The sequence below is a fragment of the Amphibalanus amphitrite genome, unplaced genomic scaffold (genome assembly GCF_019059575.1).
Source record: "Amphibalanus amphitrite isolate SeventyFive unplaced genomic scaffold, NRLGWU_Aamphi_draft 000575F_arrow, whole genome shotgun sequence".
Classification (NCBI taxonomy): Eukaryota; Metazoa; Arthropoda; class Thecostraca; order Balanomorpha; family Balanidae; genus Amphibalanus; species Amphibalanus amphitrite.
Genome location: NW_024882069.1, coordinates 108,816 through 127,991, shown reverse-complemented (window position 1 = coordinate 127,991; position 19,176 = coordinate 108,816). Strand labels below are relative to the sequence as shown.

Genomic DNA, 19,176 nt, shown 5'->3' with positions numbered 1-19,176 from the left:
ATGGTATTGGGGGACAATAGACGGAGCTGCGGCCTTTGGGAGGAGACCAGTCGGCCGCCGTTGTTCGCGAGGAAAAGTCAAGTTTCCAGGCGCTCCGCGCACTGTGCTAGTGCTGGAGATGGCTTGGAAGAGAGGCTGGCCAGTGTCGGTTTGTGTCGTGAATCGTCCCGTGATGCGAATATCACGGTGGTTGAGGGATTGTGACGGTGCGGCGGGGATTTCACGAGCCGTGAGCGGTGGATGTAAGTACCATATTGTGAACTTTCTAGCGTGATCCGCACTATTTAAAGGGAATATGTTTTTCAATTGGATGGACTGTGATATTTAGTGATTTCAAATGTTTGCTATGGTGAGATTTCAACGCCAGTGGTTTGATGAGGACAGGTGGTCAACTTCGCTTGCGGAAGAGTGGCTCGATGTTGAGGCTCTCAGGATAACATAAAGTGACTTACCGTTTAGGTCGTCGATGGACAGCTGGCCGTGGCCGTGGGATGCTTGGATGACAGGTGTGATCAACTTCGGGAGTGTGACCTCCAGCGTATGGCGGCGTGGCGTGGTCGCAAACCCAACCTCTGCACCACCTAGCGGACAAACGTCGAAGCTCTAGTTCCCGGTTTGTCCACTAGGGGTGGTCGGTCGGCACTCGCCTCCTCGCGTCTCATAAGCTGGTGCCAATATGTTTACACTAATTGTCTAATGTCGGCGTGGAGGAGCATGCGAGGCTTCTGACAATTACGCGACGGGTGTGCGCTAAAACAACAGGCCGTTACGTAATTAGCGGGTGCTCCGGCCGGCGGCTACTGGCACCGCGCCGTGCGAACTCCGGCTGGAGGCTCCCGAAGCGAGCCGTGGCTCTCGCTGGATATCGCCGTAAGCTTGTCGTGCCTCTCACTACAACGGTAACGGCTGGGAACGGATCCCGGCAGAGGTAGGAGAGGAGCTCCTAATGGCGCTAATGGAATTAATGGGCACCGAGACGGACCGCTATGGTGGTGCGGTGAGATCAGACGAAAAGTGACCGGGTGAGACAGTCCTGGGAAGTTAGTCTTAGTCCTGTGGCTTGCCTTGGTGACGGAGAATCGGACAGTGATGATGGTTTGTTCCAGATGATAACTATCGTATTTGGCATGGTGTCTTCGTCGGAGAATAGCGTGGATAAACATGCCCCTTTCTGGATGAATTCAAGCGGGTCTTCGCCAGCTCCATTCCAGCGAGAACGCTCCAGTTTTGTCAACTACAGCGGCTTCTGTCGATGCTCGGTGCGTCACCGTCTCATCCTACTCCTTCCACCGACCTACCCGTGTCCGCGGGCGCTCTGTGACGGTCGGGGGCGACACCGATACACGGCGCTGGTATGTGTCGCGGTCGGTGCGCCGCCGGCCGGTGCGGAGCCCCGAGCCGGGTTTTTACACGGTACCTGACTGATGCGATATTCCTCGGGCGAGCGACTTCAAAGCGCGCCCGCCCGGCTCAGCGGCACTTCAAACGGCCTCTGTGAGAGGAGAGGAGAGGAGAGGAAGACTGAGCCGGAGGCGATACGGACCGGCTGACAGCTCAGAGCCTCTGAGCTGAGCTGAGCTGAGCTGAGCGGAGCGGAATTGGCTCGCTGAGCTGAGCTCGGTTGGATTGAGGCGGATCGAACTCGGCAAAGGTGGCGATTGTTTGACTTGGCTGAGCTGAACCAAGCTTTGCTGGGATGGCGGGTAGCGAGTGGCGAGTGGCTTGTCTCATGAGTTGGCTGGTTGGCGTGGTTGTCATTTCACATCTGACATGACAGACTGCTCTGCAGTTTTCACCGCTGACTGTTAGTGACAGGCAGTCATGGACAGCTGTCTAGCGGTGACATGTCGGGGGTATGTGAGCTGACAGGTGCTGACAGCAGTGACAAGTAGTGAGATATCCGAACTGGCAGCTGCCGACAGCCTCCTTGGTCCTCAGTCATTAGTGGCTGACTTCGTGACAGCGTTTCAACGGAACCACTGTGACAAAGACTGCCTCCGTCAAATGTGAAATACGTCGAGTCTTGTGGTCTGTGGTTTTCCCCATTTGGCCTTTTCTAGTTCGATTTAAGCATGCAAAACTTGTTTTGGGTGATATTTCATATCAAAGTTTTGCCTAGTTTCAGATTATGACACACCCGTTTCATTGAGTGGAGTGTATCTCCTCGGCGATGAGAAAAATTACAGCGGGCCTGCCACCAAGATGATCATCATCATTACAGATCATCATTAATCTTCTTAAAGCCCGGCGCGGTTGATGTCTTTGTTTATCCATCTTGCATAATGGATGACTCGGGGCGGCTCATCAAAGCGTCTGGATAAGGGCCTCAGACACGGCGTATCTTTTTCAAACGATTTTGTAAAAGTTTTGCCTGATGTCTCCTCATGCATAAATTGATGCGTTATATTGTGCTAAATGCTAATACTTAGGCAATATTTGCAATTGCAAACATAGATTCACAGTCATCAACTGGACCATATCATGAATAGTGGTGCCTCCCGTCCTGAAACCACCGTCCCACCCTCCAGGAGCACCCTCCCTCCCTCCCCAGGGAAACTCCCACCCTAATGGATCGCCATTCGATGCGAGTTCGATGCATTGCGCCACCTCCAGGCCACGGGCGCTCCCATAACTTTCTCCTCGAGTTTGGGCCTTTGGCGGAACGGCTCCTGCGAAACTGAGTTTGCGGAATGCTTTTCGGCGTAGGTATTTACCGTACGTATTCAGTCCATCATGGCGTAGTTATGTGTCTGCCGTTTGTGCCTTTTGTCGATGCCCATCGTCGTTGCCTACTGAAAGCTCTGGTGTGTGCTGTGGGGTAGCTCGAATTTTACAACATCTGTACCTGCTGCGTTGTAAACAAGCCCCATAGTTGTTTGCTATCATGAATTGGTGGCTACGTTCACTCTCTTTCATCTAAGGTCGTAACTCGTAGGTACCTATTTATATTCTTGTTCTTCAGTAGGTATACTGATCTCAGGCAGCTTTTGCCAAATTGTCAGGGAACTCAGATTTGTTTTTCAATAGAAAAACACAATTCTAAAGAATAGTGTTTTAACTATTGACAACAAACCTTCGGTTACTCTTCTTTATCCGTTTTGTGTCCGTTTTGGCTGGCAATACGCCCAGTCACCACTGATTTCTAGTTTGTCTGTTTTAAATCCGATCTCAATTCAGTGCATAACTAGGCTCTATTATGAGTCGCACCTTCAGTCATAAGGTGTATCTGGTGGCCCGCTGCTGAGCTTCACTTTGTGGTCCTCACGTCATCACGTATGCCCTCCTCGGAGCTGTGACCCAGCTCCCGATTTCGGCCGCTACATGACCCTCCGAGCCTCCATGCTCCCGGTCCGACCCGGCCCAGCCCGGAGGTGTGTTCGATTTGGACAAAGCGGCCGCGGCGGCGGGCTCGCCGTGCTGATTATACAAGGTTCGGGGCGGTAGCGGCACAATTAATTTCCGCAGAGCTAATGCGACGCGACGAAATCCATTTATCAGTGGAGGCGCGGCCGTCGGCGTGGCGTCGCATCCCGTCGGAACGCAGCGCACTGTCGCCGACAGCGACGACGACGACGGGGATTAGGTGACGGCGAATCCGGGTTCCGACTCCCCATACACACATCGTCGCCGCAGCCGGGATGATAAGGATGAAGGTCCCGACAGGCGATGACTGGATGAAAATGACTGTCTGTGAAATCTTTACCGGCCTGTGAACGTTTGTCATGGCGGTAAACCGTCGTCATAGTTTGCTGTGGCAACCTGGGCCTCGTTTCATAAAGCGAGTCCGTAACTTACGTCGTTTTTTTGTCCTGTATTGCGAGTGCATGTGAGGCGATAAAGTTATTTCCCCCTCTCCCTTCTGTTCTTGCTTACAAGATAAATAAATTTAATGATTCAAACTATCGTCATCGCTTCACATGCACTTGCAATTCAAGACCAAAAATCGACGTAAGGTACGGATTCGCTTTATGAAACGCGGCCCTGGTTTCGTCGTTGTGTCTTCATGCAGCTTTGAGACGGTAGCCGCAGCTGATGGGTTCTGCTTAGGTGCGCCACGCCCCAACACCGTCAGACAAAGCGACTCTTTGGCGCCTGTGTGGCTCTGGGAAACGGTGGGAACAACAACAACTTCCGGGTAGATGTCTGGACGCAATTATTCCGACCATGATTTCCGTCTTTATCTGATGGCGCACTTTCAGCGCCCTCGCAGAGCGGCTCGCCGTGCTGCGGCCCGCACTGCGGCCAGCGGGCACACAAATATCACTCAATTGACGCCTGCTTAAGAATAACGTAGAATTACGCTAATTCTACGTTGGCTAATCCGGCGCTAGTTTATGAGAATGGCGCTGGTTAAGCCGTTGGCGCGCCGCGTGCAATCAATAACGTGAGCGCGCCGTTTATGAATTTAAATGACGGCTCGTGCAGCGTTATTTATTGGGTCCGGCGCCGACCGCAAAGCCATACACCTGTACTTAGGCGAGTGCACGGCCATTATAGTGTGCATAACCCGACACCGCGGTCTGATACATTGGTCGGCCCGCCGACCGGCGACGATTTGTGGTGAGAGAGAACGGCCGGGCGGCGGTCGCGGCGCCACGGCGCCGAGCGCGGCGCAGCGCCGCCGCGTCAGTTGCCAGTTTTAATTAGAGCCGTGTCTGGCAGCGCAGCGGGTCGCGTCTTCAAGCGGGCTACCAGATTACTCGGAGATTGTCCGAGATTGGCTATCAGGCCGCGGGCGCCGGGCGCTGTCGACCTCCTCCCGGGATTTTTCATAATTGATGAGAATATTTTGATTGAGGTGACGAGGTGTAATTTTTCACTTTCCAGCACCTGCTCGTTTCGGTAATGGAGGGCGGCGGCCGGACGCGACGCGGATCGCTCCGCCAAAGAACGGGCCGCCCTTCCAACGGGGAATGAATCGCCGCTCCGAGTTAAAATGTTATGGGCATGGGTTCGAACTACAGAGGAGGCGAAAGAGTCTTGCAGCGTCGAACAGTATTCACCTGTGTGGCTCTGGTCGTTGAATGTTTCTGGTTTGACAGATGTTAGAGTAATGTGTATTGTCTAGTGTGTACCCTTTCGTGCGCCTTCTTCATTTTAGTTGATGATTGAGCAAATAAGGTGATGCATTTTCAGCCTGAAATGTTTGAGGCAACATGAATGGTAACTGAGCCTGTTCATTTCAAACCGCGCTGAATGTCCAGCAATCTTGAACCACTTTTCGTCTGCCGCGTTTCCACACAGAGTGACCCAGCTCTGGGCCGCTGATGACCACTTGGTCTTGTGTGGGTGACCCGGCCGTTCTGTGGGTGATTCAGCTGGGTGTGCCGGCCGTCTCCACCCGTGCCGTCTGGTCGGTCACTGGAGCGTCCCCGGCTGAAGACGCTCCGTGACGCCCTGTGACGCCCCGTGACGCCGCCCTGCTCATTCACACTCGGACCGCGCCCGCTTTGGAGCGTCACACACCGTGACGCCACCGGGGCGGCCGCCGCCCAGATCTTCATTACTGGTCCCCGGCGCTGGCGGCGGCCGAGATTCACTAATTGTCCGACACACTCCGGGTCGAGAGGTGTGCGCGGACGGCGGAAAATTGCCGCGGGGGGCGGCCCCGGTGGTGGATTTATCAGGTGCTGGGTCCAGTCCCGGAGTATATACGGGTCAGAGGTGACGGTCACCGTTAAAATGGGGAGGTGAAATTAGGTGGCCTCGTGACGGCAGTAACGCTTTGGCTGTGCCGCAATATTTCGACATAGTGTCCAATATGAAAGGGTTTGGCACCATCGTCGTTTCAATGATTCATCATCGTTTTTAGTTTTCATTTCTCAAGCAGGAAGAGTAAGTGTCCTTTATAACTACATACTAGTCCAGAACAGTCTTCATGCGATACCTCATTACGGAGCGAGCGAAGCGAGCGGAGTCTTACGTAGAATAACGGAAATTGCTGAGTATGAGCGCCCGGCCGGCCGGCCGTGGTCACGCTTTTGCGAGGTTTATATCTCAGCAACCACTTGACCGATTTGCATGCGGTAATTTTTATAGGGTAGCTTCATTCCTTCATTCCTGGGATGTAACAGTCACGATGCTTCCATCAATGGAGCCACTAGGCACTAACTCTAAAAAAGAATCCCTCATTACCCCCACCGAAAGGGCTCCATTACCCCCAAAGGGGGCATGCCCCACCATTTGCCGACCCCTGCTCTATAAGTGCCCGAGTCTGCTCTGAATCCTCGGACGGGAATCGATCAGACCCTGGACCGGTCGGTGGCTGCTGAGGTCTCAGAACGTGTCAGAGTCCCTTCCGAGGCTGCTGAGAATGCTGACTGGACGACCAGGATGTCACGCTGACGCTCGTGGAGAGAGGAGGCGAGAGAGAGAGAGAGAGAGAGAGAGAGAGAGAGAGAGAGAGAGAGGGAGAGAGAGGGAGAGAGAGAAAGAGAGAAAGAGAGAAAGAGAGAAAGAGAGAGAGAGAGAGAGAGAGAGAGAGAGAGAGAGAGAGAGAGAGAGAGAGAGAGAGAGAGAGAGAGAGAGAGAGAGAGAGAGAGAGAGGGAGGGAAAAGAAGAAGGATGGATAGGACAGGGTAACTGAATGGAGGTTAGATTTCTAAAGGTGTTGGCAAAGAAAAGGATGATAAATTACTGTCTGGCGTGCTCCCTTTTTAACTCATTTCTGTTCGTGAGAAATGAGAATGTATCATTGGACGCAACTAATAGGGTTGGGACCTATCTGCATGCTCTGTATGTTTTGGTAAAATAAAAAAGCTCAGAATTTTTAATGATTTAATTTAAAATCACTTTGTTAAAAAAATGCCTAGTTAGTTCAGAAATTAATTATTTGTGGCTGAAAACAACTTGCTTCTGATTGGTCGGGCTAATCATGACGTCACATGTAGGTATATAACTGTCTGTATATTTGGCGCAGTTGAGACATACATTTTCTATGTATTTTCCTATGGTAAATCGGAGTGATTGGTCGTGTTTTCAGTGTCTCTTTATTTTGCGCTGGTATTGCGTGGCTAAGAAGTTTTATCAAGAATGGCATATACTAAAATGTTCCTTTAATAATGGAGCTTCAATATCTGTGAGTTTTATTGGCAAGCGAAAACTGATTTCGCTGTTATTTTATCTGGAAATGACTCATTTTTTTAGGTCAATATTCAAAATATTTTACGGGAACAAGTTGGCACTTTTCTTGATTTTTGCACTCAAATCGCGTGCGATTTAACTGTATTGGAACTTGCAAAGAAGCTTGGTGATTAATTAACTGTGTTGTTATGGCACTGTTTGCAAAGCATGGATAATGAAACTCTGCCAAAGACTTAGCTACATAGCAATGCCTCAAGTAATACGCAGGAGGGACAGAATTCAGAGTCCGATCGAGAAGAATCGGTGCAAATGCTACGAAGACCAGGCAGCTCTGATACAATAGCTAGTCGTCTCACTACTCTCACTCCATTAGACCAGCTGATTCCTGACAGCACCGACTCGGATGCAAAGATGGAGCTCATCTTCCAAGCCAGAAACCAGTTCTTTGATGGAAGATGTGATGCTGCCTCTGTCTCTGCTTTGTTGGCCACTTTGGACGGGGCGGAGCTCCGCTCCTTGCGTGAGCGGTTATTCGCCTGTCATCCAGAAATAGTTCCTTCGTTTGCTGGCCGTTCCCTGATTAGGTGCAATACGGGGAGCTGTAATCAGGGAAGTAACTTTCCATATGAAAGGGGTGCAGGTGCACCCCCGTCCCCCATCCACTAGAAGTGCACCCCCATAGGCTAAGCGGCGCCCCACACGCCGCCCCACACGATTAGCTCTAGAGCAGATGGCGAGGGTGATTTCTCGGCTACATTCCATCTCGGCGTCGTGATGCTTGTGGGCTTGGAAAGCGTCCAGTCGTATGTAGGGTAGTGTAGGGGTAGGGTTGAGTTCAATAAGGTCCTTACATTTGAAAGGTTTGAACAACCCGCAATCAGCACAACATACCACAAGTTAAATAAAAAACTACCAAACTCCGCCCAACTAATATTAATAAACATTACAGCCAAACTAATGGCCTAAATAAAAATATATCTCAAATCCTAACAGCTATCGCGGGTGATGGCGCCATGAGTTGCTATTATCCAAAACAGATGCAAATAAACATGTTTGTATGTCCTATGTATGTTTGTTTTAAAAACGTTGCAGCGGCGCTGGGAACTGCAGTCTTAGATCTGGGTATGTTTGGCATCTGCAACTCTCCATATATGTACACATTAACCCTATTTCGGACGGGGAGACCTTTCAGGATTTTCTTGTACAATTGCCAAACGCCGCGAGACATTCAGCTCATATTTGGTGACTTTTCCTAAATGCTCATTGCGCACATCTCAGCAAAAAAAAAAAAAAAATGCCGGGTCAGGTCAGGTCAGGTAACCAGAGCGGGTTTGTTGACCCCACCTCAGAAAAGTTTGCAAACACGTCAGAGCTTGAGTTTTTCACGAAGTTATTTCCTCTCATCAAGTCTTCAAAACAGTAGGTACCTGCAGTATGTGTCGTTTGTATATTTCAGAATTTTTGAGCTGTGACCTGAGGTTAGGTCAGAGTCGTGACCTTTACATTGCAAGCCTATGGAAAAGTATTGAAATGCGACCTGCACCTCGAGTAAACGAGTCAAAACCACCCAATTCTTTAAGAATTATGACAAATTATCTTATCTGTAATGATCCAGGTGCCATGACAGGGACACCGGAGAGGGTTATCTGAGCCGAGATCATGTGAGGTGATATCTACCATATATCAATGCTCACAATACTTACAATATTGACAATGCTTTTGCTTACAACACTTACAATACTTACGATGAGACCAGCAAGCACTCTGCCGTTACAGTTCTAACTTCTGTTTCGAAAAACGACGTTACACACATTCGCTGCCAGCATAACATGTATTGTTTGACAGTAACAAAATACAATTGACATCTGAACCCCAAACGGACCGCCATCCACTCAAATTTTATAACCCTGACCGGTCAGGGGGCGAATGGAGGTCATTTCCTGGGCATTACACTCAGCCCTTGCACAAAATATCTCACCTCACAGTGATCATTACAACAATAGCACCGATTTGATAGTGGATTTCAAAGTACTTGCATCAGCTCTTCCTGCTATTGCAGACGATCATCTCCTCAGGGTAATGTTGTTCGGGACATGAACGAAGATCGTTTTCGGAGTTTCATAAGTGCTACTGCAACAGCCTGGCACAAAACAGGACTTGTACGCTCTTCTCTGCACTTTGCCCTTCAGTATATCACAAAAGAATTGTTTAGAATCCATCTTACGCTTCTTTCACAGTCTCCCTTGCCACCGTAGGGCGTAGATAGATTGCTGTTGCTGGTAAGTTAAGGCACGGTATTAGAAATTAACTCGGTTCTCAACGCCTTAAGTTATTTTCATAAAAAAGAACAAATAAATGATCAATAAGATGACAGGAATGTAAACATTTTAATCGTAAAGTAGTCCAAATATTGGAATGAGCTTTTGCTTTTCAGCATCCTCCGATTCATCATCTTTATCATTTGAAAATTCGAGGTACATAAAATGTTTATCACGCGCTTATGTTAAGTGGGAATATAGTACACGGCAGACACATCAATTTTTGACACTGAACATTTCATCCGTAAATGTTTTAGCATAATTAAAGGTAAAAACAGTGCGAATGGCAGAGTGAAGCAAACAACATCTTTCACCCATTGATATAACATGTAATCGTGGTGCGCCAGATGCGCCATTATTTGTCAACCGCAGAAGGTGACATGTGACGTAACAGCATCAAGAGCATCTTTTTTCAAGAACTTTTCAAAACAAGTTTCCTATCTTTCTTCCCCCATTTCTCTCAGCTTATTGATTTTATGAGGCAATGGTATGCACCATAAATTCTGTAAAAATAGTTTGATCATTTTCATGCATTCTTAAAAAATCGAGTTCCCAACCCCATTTTATAAGTATTGATGTGAAATGAGAATGTTAAGGCACAAACATTTTTTGTTCAGTCTTTGGTACGCTTATTTCTGGGAATGACTCTGTTCTCAATAAAAGCATGGCTCTGCTCTGGTTTCAATGTGTTACCGGGGTATCCTCGATATTGCTGCTTGGAAGTTGACAGTTTTTCTTTCGTATGATCAAAAGCCAAACTAGCGTCCCTTCATGCATAGACGATAAGGAAAGTGTAGCTCGGAGCTTCCGCATTTTCGTCTGCCTGTTTCATTCCAGCATTGCTTGACATGCTGATTTCCCCACCGTATCCGCCTCGCCCTCCGAGCGGTAGTTCAGCGTTCGTCCGCTAGATGTCGGGCAGGTCTGCGCGCGGGAGCGGGCCGGGCGGCCGCTCTTGTTTCACGCATAATCGGCTCGGCCTGCGTCTCTGATTGGTCGCGATAGCGGTCTGCGTGCTGCCATTGGCTGGCGGAGCTCGGCGGTGATGTCACCGGGTCAGGCGGCGGTCGGCGCCGACCTCCGGGTCATCCGGCCGGAATGGCGGTGCGGTACCGAGGCTCCGGCGCAACGCCGCCGAGGGCGCTCCCACGCCGCCGGCCGGCACGGCTAATAAAATCGAATTAGACCCAGCTTATGATTGTCATTTGTGCGGCGGAACCGTCGCACCGCGGCGATGTCGGTGGAGGAGCAGCGGCGCAGCGGCCGGTGCGCCGTGGCCGGGGACAGGCGGGCGCGTGACGCAGCCTCAGCGGCTGGGGCGACCAGGGGCCGCGCAGACATGCCGTCTGTCTGCGCCGCGGACACTGTCCGCGGCGCAGACATGCCGTCTGCGGACACTGGCCGCGGTGCAGACATGCCGTCTGCGGACACTGTCCGACCAGACTGTTGGGCGGCCCGTGCAAGCCGAGGGGCGTCCCCTGTGGAGTTTTTGCGGCCGCGCCGCGCCGTCCGGCCGGTACGCCGAGTCATCGCTGATAATTTCTCTTCAGAGCTGTCAACAATACCCCGGTCGGTGCCTCATGACATTTGCATGTTCCCCTAATTGCCGGCGCCCTTTAACGAGATTACAATTTGGCCGTCCGGCATTGAGCGCCGGCGCGGTGTCGGACGCTGAGTGTCAGAGTGTCAGGTGTGTCAGTGAGTGTCGGGGAGTGTCGGTGTCGGCAGTGTGCGGCGGAATGCGCTGGTCACGGCGGCACGGGGCTGCCGACGTTCCCCCTCCTCCTGCTGAGACACTGTCTTACACCTGTTCCGTGCCGTGTGCAATCACGCACCGTGGACAGTGGAGCCCTGTTAGTCGGACTTCTAATGGTCTGTGGCATACGGTACACGGCTACACGCCTTGAACCTGAAGGTGTTGTACGCGGGCGCCGTCTTTTCAGACAGATTTTCAAATATTTTTGTATTGCAAGCGACATGGCAAACGGTATCATGCTGATCAATGATAAGCAGCATGCTGATCATTCGCCGATCATTTTCTATGATGCGATTCTAATTTCTGCCAGCTTCAGGTATGTTAGTTTTACTGACAATTGATGAAGGCTAATTTCGCCTGCCTTCGGAATTCCCTCGCTGGGGTAAAGAGGCCTCCCTAGAAGCGAAAACGCTCCAAATCCCGCCTTCCAAACCTTGGCAGAGATTAGATTTTGTTTATGGAGAGCGGTCGGATGTTTTCCGCGCGCGGCCGCCGCCCGCGCGGTATTTTCACAGCGCAGCTCGAATGTTTGCGATATTACGCGGCAGAATTTCGCCATTCTTTGGCCGGCGCGGTGTGACGAAGACGGCGCGGCTCGTGTCGAAGGTGGACGGCCACGTGTGGAGATATTGATTATCGGCGACCCGCCGGTGGCAGCGGCGAGCCAGTCGTTCGGCCGACTGAATGCGGCGGCTCGGCGCCGCCCGAATCGGGCGGTAATTAATAGACGGACAGCTGCGGTGGTGGGAGGTTCGCGGCGGCTCGGCGCACAAAGCAGCAGCGCCGTCGCCGCCATCGCCGCCGCCGTCGTATCGCTGTCGTCATCGCCACGGTCACCAACATCACATTCAGCGTCGCCGTCACCGTCACAGTTTTCACCGTCACCGTCACTGCCAGCACATCTATACTTGCCATCACCAAAGCTATCGCGACCACCCCGTCACCTTCATTGTCACCTTGCCTATGATCGCTTGTAATGTCGCCCGCTATAATTTATAGTCGCAACTCGCAACTCGCAGCGATGCCATCGCTACTGCTACACCACTGCGATCACTGCTACCTCTCTGCCACCTCCACCCCCACCAGTCCACAACCATCACCGAAACTGTAGCTGCCACCTTCACCATACTCAAATCGAACCGTCGTCGCCCCGGCCATCGTCGACCTCTCTCTGCCAATATGGCCGCCTGGGCGCTATAAACTTTTATGGGGTCCTGGCGTGGCTCTGTGCCGTCCTCCCATAGGCAGACGCCGTTTTATGCGCCGATTCAGGCCGGTTCGGGCGTTGGGCTCTAACCGGGCGGACAAATAGAGTGTCCCGGAGACCGACTGGGTGTCGGCCGACCGGTTCAGCCCGAGGGGGCGCTCCGGGGCTGGAAGGACAGCCCTCGTCCTGTGGCTGACGGGTTTATGATGGACGATTTTAAGCGTGTGCGGGCTTCATCAGCTGGTGCTAATCATTCATTTGTCGTTTTCTGGTTGCTAAGAACGCTTATTTAAGGAATTGAACGTGTAATGAAACGATGCCATCGTTTCTGAGTTGAACCCGGACAATTTCAGCTTACACCTTCACGCCGATGCGTAGTCATATAAGTAAGAATAAAGAAAGGAATTTGAAAGCAAAGAGTGGGGCTTTCTAGCTACTGATCTATGCTGAAGCTCTTTGTTATTAACTTAATGGGCAATTATACTGCTTCAGTGATATGTATGTAGTTGATCGTATGCTTGGTACCGCTTCTTCCGAACCGCCTGGTATCACCCAATGTAACACGTTCTCCCCCCGTCTCTCCCACAGCGCGTACGGCGAGGGCGTGTTCCTGATCCTGCAGACGGCGCTGATCGCTGCGCTGGTCCTGCTCTTCTCTGGTCAGCGGGTACTGACGTTCCTCTTCTGCGCGCTCTACCCGGCCGCGCTCTACTACCTGGTGGCCGGCTTCGCGCCCATGGACGTCCTATGGGCACTGCAGTCGGCCAACGTGCCCATCATCGTGGCCGCTAAGGTAGGGGAGAGCTCCGGAGGAGATGAGCTTCTGTAGGAATCGCTGGGGTTCCAGTGGGTCTGTGGAGCTTCAGCTAGGCAGCTGGGGCAGTGTTGAGGATGTGATCGGGACCAGTAGATCACGAATGCAACCAGCATGGTCTGTGTGGTTTGTTTGTCGCCTCGGGTTCCTTTTATATCTATTCTACACTCTCCAGTCCAGCCAGGCGATAGTTTGCATTGAGCTATCTCCTGGTTCTATATTACGTTCCTCTTCCCCATGGGGACCCCATACCATCCCGATCCGTGAGCTGACCGCACCGGTCGGTGGCTCGATCGTTAATTGTTCTCAGCTCCGGCGCCCGCCGGCCGCGGGTCCATGTGACGCTAATGGTATCTCGGCGCGCTCCCTCACGCCGACACGCACATTCCGCGTTTATTGGCGGAGCCCGCCGCCAGCTGCTCGTGCTCCGGGTCCCGCGGAGGCTCGCGGTGGCTCCCAGAGGCTCCTGGAGGTCCCGCGGAGGCTCCCGGAGGTCCCGTAGAGGCTCCCGAAGGCTCCCAGGGGCTCCGGGTGCTAGCTCCGGCTCGCGTTCGGCGTATCACAGCAGCTACCGACTTCATGATAGATGATGACGCGATGTGCGTGTTTTAACGTCAGCGGATGAACTGACGCCAGATGAACCACCGACGGATTTAGCCCGGTGACGTCACGAGATGGGGTCTCGTTAATGTCACCTCTCACAGTCTGCTGACGTCAGTGGTCTGCCTCTGACGTCATTGGGGACACTGGAGCGCGCTCGTTCGATGGTTATCAACCTGCACTAGCGAGGTGTCCCGCTGCCTCCGCCGACAGCCTGTCTGTCTGTGTGTGTGTGTGTATGTCGCCTCTGCACGGTGACAATTCCACCGGCGGCTATTCTCACGGTTAAGCCGGTCCTAATAGGTAGTTAAACCAGCGTGGCGCTGTCAGTGTCATTGCCACCTTCCCGACCACCTCTGTCGCTGCCAGCGCTGCTGTCACCGTGACCGCCCGTGGTTACCGGGCTCTAACCGTGGGCTCAGCTCAGCCCACCGGCGCTCAATACAGCCCTGCCGGTGTCTGAGAGCGCCTCAGGTCGGCAGCGATGACTGAGACGGCCGCGGACGGGCGCCGCAGCTCCTGAGCTGGCGTGACGGGCGCGGCCACGCTCCCGGCTCGCTCCCGGGCTAATGGGATCGACCGCGACGGCTGCACGATCTCAGGGTAGGCTGAGCTCCGGCCGTGAGTGGGTGAATCTGAGGCATTTGGGGAATGTGGATTCCAATACTGATGGATGGCGGTGGACGGTGATGGTGTGGTTTGGAGAATATAGGGAACGTTTTGTGTTCCATCTGACTCGAGCTGACAAGTTTAAGTGTCTGTAAGTTAAGTTATCATGGGCAATGAGCATCTTCACGTTGTATGATTGCATAGGCTCCCCATTTCTGCCCCCCTGTCCCCTCCCCATTGTTCCCCATCACCTTGTGCGCTGTCCCCGGCCTGTCCCTGTACCCCTACCCCGCCCCTGTCCCCTGTCCCGCCCCGCCAGTTCCGTTCAAACGCTGCCGTGCCGCTGTGTGCCGGAAATGATTGCCGCTTTCAATGGGGCACGCTCCACCTATCGGCACTGGCTGGGGCGCCGGGGACAAAACGCTCCACCGGCCGATCAAAGGCTTGTTACACATGGCGTGTCCGAGATGGGGTAATGACCGGGGCGGCCGGCGGGGAGAGGAGAGAGTGCAGCTGACCGCCCCGCCCCCCGGGCTGCCCCCCCCCCAACTCTCCCCCGGTACACCGCCCACCGTGACCCACCCACCGTGACCCGGCCGGCCGGCCGTGATAGTCGTGACACAGTTTGGGTGACGCTTCTGATCGGAACGAGGTTCGACTGAGAGCGGCCCATCCGGAAACGTAATTTGGCCTGGAAATAAATGTCGAGCTTGGCCGTAAGTCTTCTACTATATTATGGTAGAAGTTGGTCAGCTGCCAGCTTCACTCTGCTCTCGAAACGACACCTCGTTTGAGTTTCCAAAGAGGAAAGCTCCGAACTAACTGTTTTACAGCCACTGGTTTGAGTCACGCCGTTTATTGCCGTTGCACTATTTACACCCCGTGTCCGTTTGCGGTATTGTACCAGCACCATTACCCTCTGTCACCACCGGGCGTCACCACCACCGGTGGTGGTGGTGACGGCTGTTGCCGCGCCCGTTCGGCGCTCATTTGTCGCCGTTTGTCGGCGCTGTGCCGTCCCCTGCCGGCTGTCCGCTGTCGGCGCCGCCACACTCGGCCGTTTGTTAGCGTTAATAGTGCATGACATGTCGGTGCGCCCAGTACCGCCGGTGATGTATATTTGATAAGGCGGTTGGTCGAGCGGCGTGATACGCCGTTTCGGTGGCTCGATATGGCGTCAATGTGACCCATTAGTGACTCTCGTGCCGCGAACGCTGCGGTGTGCTGTGGTTAGGGTCCGGGGGGCAGAGGGGTCTGAAGGGCCGGAGGGCGAGAGAGGGCACTCTGCGCGCTAATGGCGAGGGAGAGGTACTTCAGCTCGGAGAATTGCCGCTGCTTCGCTGGAGAGCCGGTGGCGACACCGATTGGGATCTGCTAACCGGAAGAACAGGAGATAGGGGAGGGAGGGGTCGATATGCGGCCTCGTGACAGCGCTTTTGGAAGCGCAGTGGCATGGACTCTCACTGACATGGTTTTCGTACGATTGAAGCCCAAGTTTGATTTCGGACGAAGAAGCATATGCCTCTGAGACATGATCTGAGATATGCATGGTATCAATAAGGATAGGTGGAGCCGTTAAACATACTACTGGTACCAGACGAACCGCACCTGACCGCTGTTCAGTCGCGATGCTTTCTCCAGTTTTCCCTTGGGAGCACCTTGGCGCAGCAGCGCGCCTGACTCCCATATTATCCTTCCCAGTATAGTGATATCACAGCGGCCATTCAGACAGCGCAATCAGGCTCGCTCGGCCGGACTCGTCCCAGTAACGCAGTGTGCGTGGGAGTGCGTGCTGCGCCGCTCCTATGGGAGCCCACCGGAGCCGGAGCCGGAGGGACGGAGCCTGAGGGCCGGCAGGAGCCGGTGCCGGATGCCAGGCGTTCCGTCCGTCAACAGTCGTCGCTGTGACGGCCGGCGCTGATTTAATTAAACTCTGCTGCGCGGCCTCTGCGGTAGTCAGCGCGCGGCTAATGCCGGTTTTTACCGGAGCCGCCGGCTACCTGGCCGGTGCGGCGCCGCCTAATGATTTAATGCGGCGCACAATGGGCGGCCGTCATCACCCATACGGCAATTTGTCAATCACGGCGCTGTCGGCTGTCAGTCAGCGGCGGCGGCCGCCGGAACAGGCCGCTTCCGCCTCCCGCCGCCGCCGCCGCCGCCGCCGCCGCCGCTCCGTCTGTGAGGTTTGTGGGTCCGTGACGAATGGTAACGCAGCGACATGCGGAGAGCGACAAACGCCAAAATAGTGCCGGAGATCTGCTGCCGGCAGTCTTTTGCGCCCCGGGCAGCCGCGCCGATTGAACGACTCTGCTCAAAGCTGCGCACAGCGGGGGTCGACGCGGTGTGATGTGTTCAGTGCTGTCGAATGCCGTCTGCTGCGACTCTGCTGTCAGAATCACCGCCGCCGGCCGTGACGGTCTGTCGTCCGCGGCGCGTCTGTGTGACGGCTGTGACGTCTGTGACGTGTCTGATTGCGTGTGACGGACACCGCACTCTCCTCAGGGGGTGGGAGCACCGGCCGCGCGCGGACCGCGGAGATAACGGCTGACCGAGCGGACCGGACCGAACCGGTCAGCGATTCAACCTGATGGTGCGTGATGGTTCACTGTATTGCCTCTGTTATGTTGAACTGTCTTAGGAATAACAATGATCCACAACATTATCAGTCTTGTTCGTGCCTTTTACATCGTCTACAGTTTTTCTGTTTTTGGGTGTTAAATTCTTGCTAAAATAGCCTGCTGATGTGAACTCGGTGGGAGTTCTGACGTCTCATCGCTCACTGCCTGAGGCCAGTCGGCGTCTGCCGTTACCTGAGCACGCGGTGGGCGGTGACTCCGTGTCCCTCCCGCGTGCCTCAGGACGCGACGGAGCGTCTGAGCGTTACCGCGACCCTCCTGTGGCGCTGCCGTGCCTCTTCTCCTGCCACTGTTCTCCGAGATTACCTTGTCGGGAGTGCGCGGAAATGCGGTGGGCGGTGCCGCGCGCGTCTGAGCACCATCTTCCGCGCGGCAATCTCAGCCAGTCAGGATTACTGTGAACGGTCCCAGAACGGCGGCGGTGGGGGCGGCTGCGCGGCCGACAGTTTATTAATTACCTGGTCGGCGAGCGGCGGCGTGTCAGAGGCGGCCGAGCGTCATTACCGGGGTTCCGCCCCTCCTCTGGTGCGTCCGTCCCGCCGCGACCCTGCTGACCGCCGAGGCGGACCCAGGAACGAAGAAAAACACACCGATTCGGGCGCAGTGTGAAGTCTGGCGGTGGGCCTTTTAAAGTTTTCGTCTTGGGTGAGAAAGCTGGACAATGCAGGTGCTGATGATTTCATGAGATCTGTCAGTTTAGAGGATTTGACGGTTTGGTTTGTGAATGGATCGATTCCCGGAGTTGGTGTTTGAGCGCCGGCCGGCTAACCCGGTCCGCGCGGTGACCTGTGGGGCGGCCACCCGGGCGGCCGCCTAACCCGGTAGCGGCGCCCGCGGCGGCCGCCGGTCGGCGCCGCTTTCTGATGGTAAACACCCCCTGCCGGCGCGTCCGATTTGTCTCGGTATCGCCGCTGATCGCCGCCGCCTAATATCGGAAGCGGCGGCCGGCCTTTTACGGACGGCGCCGCGCCGCGCCTCTGATCGCCCCATCTCGGCCGTGCCGCTTTATGTATTGCGGTCCAGATGAGCGGCCGCCGCCGAGAGAGGCCATGGGAACTGCCGACGGCGCGCGGCGCATTCCTTCGCCGCCGGATAGCAGCCGGTTGGTTTTAGTAGCTCTCCGACTCAAAGGAGGGCGGAGGGTGGACTCATTCTGAGAGCTGCTGCGGTAGTCCACTGAGTGTGGGCTGTAGGCCCAATGGTAGATGAACTCATTCTTGGCTGGAGTGGAAATGTCGTTTGCTGGCTGGTGTTCACTATTCATGGGCTAATCGTCCTTTGCTCGTTCGATTAATGGCACCCGCACATCTTCTGATGCTTTCTTACAAAATGATTATATCAATACGTATCTTCGTTTGTCTTAATGATACCCGTGACTGATACGGCAAATCGTGCAACTCTCCCAGATATGAAGAAGCTGAAACCTCATCGGTCAGCGACAGCCCACGTCTCTGTGTCCACCATGCCGTCTCATTTCACCACCGTCTCCCGAGCCGTCTCGTCGGCCATCCTGGGTCGCCATCCGTCCCTCGGCTGGGACCGCCGTCCTCCACCGTCACGTCGCCACCTCCGTGCGTCTCCTCCGGCCGGTTTGTGACCCTCGCCGGTCTCTCCCGGTCTCCGAGACGGGTCTCCGCCCGGTCCGGCCGGGTCACTATTATAAATGACGGCCGGTCGCCATTTATCTTGCTCCGAGTCAATTACGCCGGCTTTAATACAGCCCCCGGCGGTAATGGAGGGATCGGCGGTGTCCGCGCCCGGCCGGCCGAGAGAGCGGCGCCATTAGAGCCGGCGCGACGGCCGCCGCCGCCGACAGGTCAGCTGGAGAGACTGGACAGACTGGGAGACTGGGCAGTCTGGACAGTCTGGATGGCCTCACAGACAGGTCTGCTGGGCAGTCTGGACGGCCTAGACGGACGAAGTGCCGCTTACAGGCTAGCTAGGGTGACTAGTCAGTTTAGATGGTCTAACTGATGGACTGATGATTGATTGGCATGCCTCCGTCGCCGCCGATTGGTCAGCTCGTCAATATGGACGGTATTGGTGGATGGATTGGACTCCCAGGCCAATATATACCAGACGGCCTTTCCTTACTGTTCGAGGTCCGTATGGGACAGACATCCAAGTGGTCGCTGTGTTTCCTCTTCCTAGCT

General features: G+C 54.3%; 1 protein-coding gene across 1 annotated transcript in view; it reads left to right on the top strand.

Moving 5' to 3' along the window:
* The window catches only part of LOC122394137 (mannose-P-dolichol utilization defect 1 protein homolog), a 52,084-nt gene that overhangs the window by 3,620 nt on the left and 29,288 nt on the right, over nt 1-19,176 (top strand). The window contains exon 5 of the mRNA XM_043390777.1: nt 12,953-13,157. Within this exon, the coding sequence (XP_043246712.1) occupies nt 12,953-13,157 (205 nt within the window). The remainder of the gene's footprint in view (nt 1-12,952; nt 13,158-19,176) is intronic.